Raw genomic sequence first — 4,562 nt, 5'->3', positions numbered from 1 at the left:
TTTCCTTCTTAACAAATTTAATTTTCACAGCAAATATGATTCAACAGATAGTAGAAATACTAGAGGATGACAATATAGATTTGAAGTGTTTCTTTGCTTGTTTAAGCATCAAAAGCATCTTCTTGACGAAAAAGAAGAAAATCAAAGTGGGCAATAACTTAATAGTTCTTTAGTTGATCAATTAATTAAACAGCAATTGGATGCTTTCTGCTCCTAATTTACCTTTTCGCTTTATTCCTTCCCTCATTATGGCAACAAATTATGCTTGAACTTTCGTCAGAACTTTGTCCTACTAAAAAAGCAACAATTAAAATCTAATCCTGGTAAATCGGATCAAGATAATAAACAGTGACTAGAATCAAGACTCCATTTCCACTGTTAATGCTGTCTTGGTGTTGGCAGGGTACCTTATTCATTTGGAGATTAATAAATTCATTTGATTAATGGGATGTAATCCTAATCCAATTTCAGTTCCCATGTAGATAGCGAAGAGGGCTAAGGTTTCTGGATAATGGCAGAAGCAGCACAAGCCTAAACTATGTCAAGTCTGCTCCATGTACCTTTTTTTTTTAAAAAAAAATTTTTAGTGTAAGTGAAGGGCTCAAATTTAGACATTTCACTTATACTTCCTCCCCCAAACCATCCAACCCATCCCTCCCCTGTCTCATGTATATTTGACTATTTTCTCTGTACACAAAAAAAAAAAAACCACTATTGACAAAAAATGAATGCACAAAATAATTTTGGACATCCAACAACAAATTATAAGCGTTGATCAAATATTAGTTAAGAGTAGAAAATTTGTCATTGGGTTTAGTAGAGAGTTCAAAATTCAGAAAGAGGATACAACTTTGCTTAGTACCTACCACAGACTACTTGCTCCAATCACCCCTCCCATGAAAACCTCATTAATTCAAGGCCAAAATAGACTAGATTTATCTATGACAAGCTTTTGAAATTTTGAGTGACATTTCTTGATTACAAGGACTAAGATTTATACGAGCTTTTTAACCAAAAATTGTAGTAATAAAATAAAATTTGAAAAAAGATAAAAATGATAACGGAGTGGACATATGCCAGCCTGCGTCTCTTACCTAATTCATATGTCATGGTTTTGTTCCATTCTAGACTTCTAGTTTATCTTGCAGCAAGAATGCAATTTTCAACTGCTATTGCTCTCACTTTATCTGTGAAACTATTGTAAAGATTATTTCCCTCCTCTTCCCTTATAATTGCTGGTTGTTCAACAGCTTCTTGATATTCTAACAATTTTTTCTCCATCTATATATGTTCTTAATTCTCACAATCTCCATTCTTACTCATAAAGTTTCTTCTATAATCTGTTTCTATCTGTGCATTCAAAACAGTAGTATTCTAATAAGTCTCAACATTGAGTAAACAGAAGAAGATGAAAATAGCAGAGAATTTTCTTATTGCTCCTTTGTTCTTCTGCCTCCTCACATTTTCAAGTAGGTTTTCAAAAAAAGAATGAAGAGAAAAACTCCGGTTCATGCTTTCACATTTTTGTTTTCAACTACAATTCAACTAACAACTTTTTTATGCTTCTTTAACAGATGCACTAACATCAAGCAGGATTGGTGTAGTTTATGGAACGCAAGGAACTAATTTCCCACCAATAAATTACACAGTCCAGCTCCTTGAGATCAAGAATGCTGGTTTTGTAAAGCTTCGTGATGCAAATCACGAAATACTAAAATCGTTATCTCAGAAAAGTGTTCGTGTCTCAATCAGCATTGCTAACAATTTTCTCGTGCATATTGCTTCGAATCAAACATTTGCAAATCAGTGGGTACAGGAAAATGTACTTGCATATTATCCTGATACAATGATCCGGTTCATACTTGTTGGACAGGAAGTTCTAAGCCAGAATGATACAACATTGTGGTACAATCTTGTACCTGCAATGAGAAGGATCCTTGATTCAGTTAGAAGTCACAATATTCATAACATTAAAGTTGGGACTCCATTGGCTATGGACATATTGGAATCAACATTTCCACCTTCTAGTGGGAAATTCAGGTCTGATATTCCTCATGATCAGGTCATCATACCATTGCTGCAATTCTTGAATCAAACAAAGTCATATTTCTTCCTAAATGTCTTCCCCTATTTTACATGGTCTGCAAATCCAACAAATGTGAGCCTAGACTTGGCTTTATTTAGGGGCGACAAAAATTCTTCATACAGAGATCCAGAGAGTGGTTTGATTTACACAAACCTCCTAGATCAGATGCTAGACTCAGTTCTCTTTGCTAGTAAAAAATTAGGCCTTGACCATGTTGCATTAGCAATATCAGAAACTGGTTGGCCTCATGCAGGTGACATTGATCAGCCTGGTGCAAATAGATACAATGCTGCTACTTACAACAGAAATCTTGTGCACAGAATGTCTGCTAAACCACCAATTGGGACACCGGCTAGACCTGGTGTATTCATACCAACATTCATATATGCTTTATTTGATGAAGATCAAATTCCAGGACGAGGAACAGCAAGGCACTTTGGAATTCTGCAAGCCAATTCCTGGCCTGTGTATGATTTAGACCTGACAGGAAAGCTAGGAGAAGGGGACTATCCCCTATTGCCACTGCCATCAAATAATGAGCCCTTTAAAGGAAATCTGTGGTGTGTTGTGGCAAGCGAAGCAAACATAATGGAATTAGTTCCACAATTGGAATCTGTTTGCAGCCTTGGCAATGGAATTTGTGATGCACTATCTCCAGGAAATGATTGCTATGAACCAGTAACAATTAGAGCTCATGCTAGTTATGCATTTAGCTCATATTGGGTTAAGTTTAGGAGCAGAGGTACAGCTTGTCATTTCAATGGTCTTGCAGTGCTAACCACCACAGATCCAAGTAAGTAATTTCTCTTCAGGGATCATTTAACAAGCATCAGATCATAATAGAATCAAAACTTCCAGCAAGAAATGGCATTATCACATCAATGGGTGAAATATTGTAGACTTCCCAAACCTTTTTACCCCTAGACTGCTAATTAATCATTACCATCTTCACAGAAATTTTTCTCACTATAGTTATGTCTTACTAGAATTACTATTTTTCCTTCGCAATTTGTATGACTTTTTCTTTTCTTGGTTTATATGTTGAGCAGGCCATGGATCGTGCAAGTTTCCAAGTGTATATTACTAAGAAGTATGTGAAGCAGCTGAAATTGTGAATATCAAGTTTATTCTCCTTGTTTTAGTCATAGGTTAGCAATCAATGCAATAATGAAATTCATATCTTTAAAAGACTATTTGAGGTCATTTTCTTCGAAATAGTTGTTAGCAATTCAGAGCAACTAGCAAGTGAATGAGTACTCTGAGATCATTTTTTTTTATTTGTATATGCTCTTCTATCAAAAGATTCAAGTTGGTTTGGAAATTAGTTTAGGTACTTCTGCAAAAGCAGATGACTATTGGCTTAAGAGGCATCGTTCTTCTCCAAATTCATCACTGACTCTACATCTTCCAAAGAAGCATAATTTGGTGAGCAATGAAATGCTCATTGCTCATGAGACATGCATGGAGCCCGAGTTTTTCAGATATACTTGAAGGATGATGTTGCAATTTAAAAAGCAACAGGGTGATTGATTAGACCATATTGCAAATGCAAGGCTTGTTAAAAGACTGAATTGGCAATTTGTTTGGTAGTCATTTGATGAAAATTTCAAAGGTGGATATTAAGTATTTTGCATCTAAAAGGTGGTATTTGGTGATTAGTTTCTTCTGGGTAAAAATGTGTAAAATCTACTTGGCTATTTTGAAATCCACAGTAATGTAGTACATGATATTCTACAATTTAACAATTTAACGGAGAGTTATAAAATTGTTGATCATTGTTAATTCTCGTTGAGTAAAATAGTATTAGCTAACTTTCGAAGGAATAAAAAAGTCAGTACCTACGACAAAATTATTTGGTTTACTCCATAAATAGATTATAGTTATGTCCAGTGAAGTAAATGTAGACAAGAAATGAGGCAGAATCATGTATAGTGGTAAAATTTGATGCCAATCTAACGATTAAACACAGTTATTTCGAGCCATTATTTTTGCAAGTTTCTAATTCTAGATTAATAAAGAAAGCAAATATAACATCAAATAAGTAAAGAGGTTTAAGTTATAAAACTTTGGGCAAATTACAATTTACCCCCGTAATTTAGTGTTTTATTACATAACTCCCCTATAGTTTTCAAAGCTATACATAATCCCCTCATGATTTGCATTAAAGTGTCAAATTGACAGAATTTGCAATCCATAACGAAATCAAATAAAAAATAAAAAATACCCCTATGTAAAGTTAAAAATTATTTATTAATCACAAGGGGATTATGTATATATATTGAAAACCATAAGGGGGTCATATGGTTAAGTACTAAAGTATAAGAGGGGTTATATGGTAAAATATAAAACCATACGGGATTAGCATATTATATTTATACATTTTGGTTACTTAAACCATTTTAGTTTTTAAATAAAGGTAATTTTGACAATTTTATAAGTTCCAAAATATAAGGGGATTATATATAGCTTTTAAAAC

The 4,562-nt window shown here is 33.9% G+C and overlaps 1 protein-coding gene across 1 annotated transcript; it reads left to right on the top strand.

Annotated features, from left to right (window-relative positions):
* Positions 1 to 1,408: 1,408 nt before the first annotated feature.
* LOC113766037 (probable glucan endo-1,3-beta-glucosidase A6) lies at positions 1,409 to 3,577 on the top strand. The gene is made up of 4 exons (XM_027310266.1): positions 1,409 to 1,469; positions 1,575 to 2,879; positions 3,136 to 3,161; positions 3,389 to 3,577. The coding sequence occupies exons 1-4, from the start codon at positions 1,409 to 1,411 to the stop codon at positions 3,575 to 3,577; spliced, it is 1,581 nt and encodes a 526-aa protein (XP_027166067.1).
* Positions 3,578 to 4,562: the final 985 nt, after the last annotated feature.

Source organism: Coffea eugenioides, chromosome 3 (genome assembly GCF_003713205.1).
Source record: "Coffea eugenioides isolate CCC68of chromosome 3, Ceug_1.0, whole genome shotgun sequence".
In the NCBI taxonomy this organism is placed as follows: Eukaryota; Viridiplantae; Streptophyta; class Magnoliopsida; order Gentianales; family Rubiaceae; genus Coffea; species Coffea eugenioides.
The sequence above is the reverse complement of the archived record's forward strand: the minus strand, read 5'-3'. Positions and strand labels throughout refer to the sequence as shown.

Bases quoted from the DNA above. Each gene is read 5' to 3' on its own strand.
- LOC113766037 (XM_027310266.1), top strand. From the start codon at position 1,409: ATGAAAATAGCAGAGAATTTTCTTATTGCTCCTTTGTTCTTCTGCCTC. The intron at 1,470-1,574 runs GTAGGTTTTCAA...CTTCTTTAACAG, and splicing joins CTGCCTCCTCACATTTTCAA to ATGCACTAACATCAAGCAGG. The intron at 3,162-3,388 runs GTATATTACTAA...TTCTATCAAAAG, and splicing joins GATCGTGCAAGTTTCCAAGT to ATTCAAGTTGGTTTGGAAAT.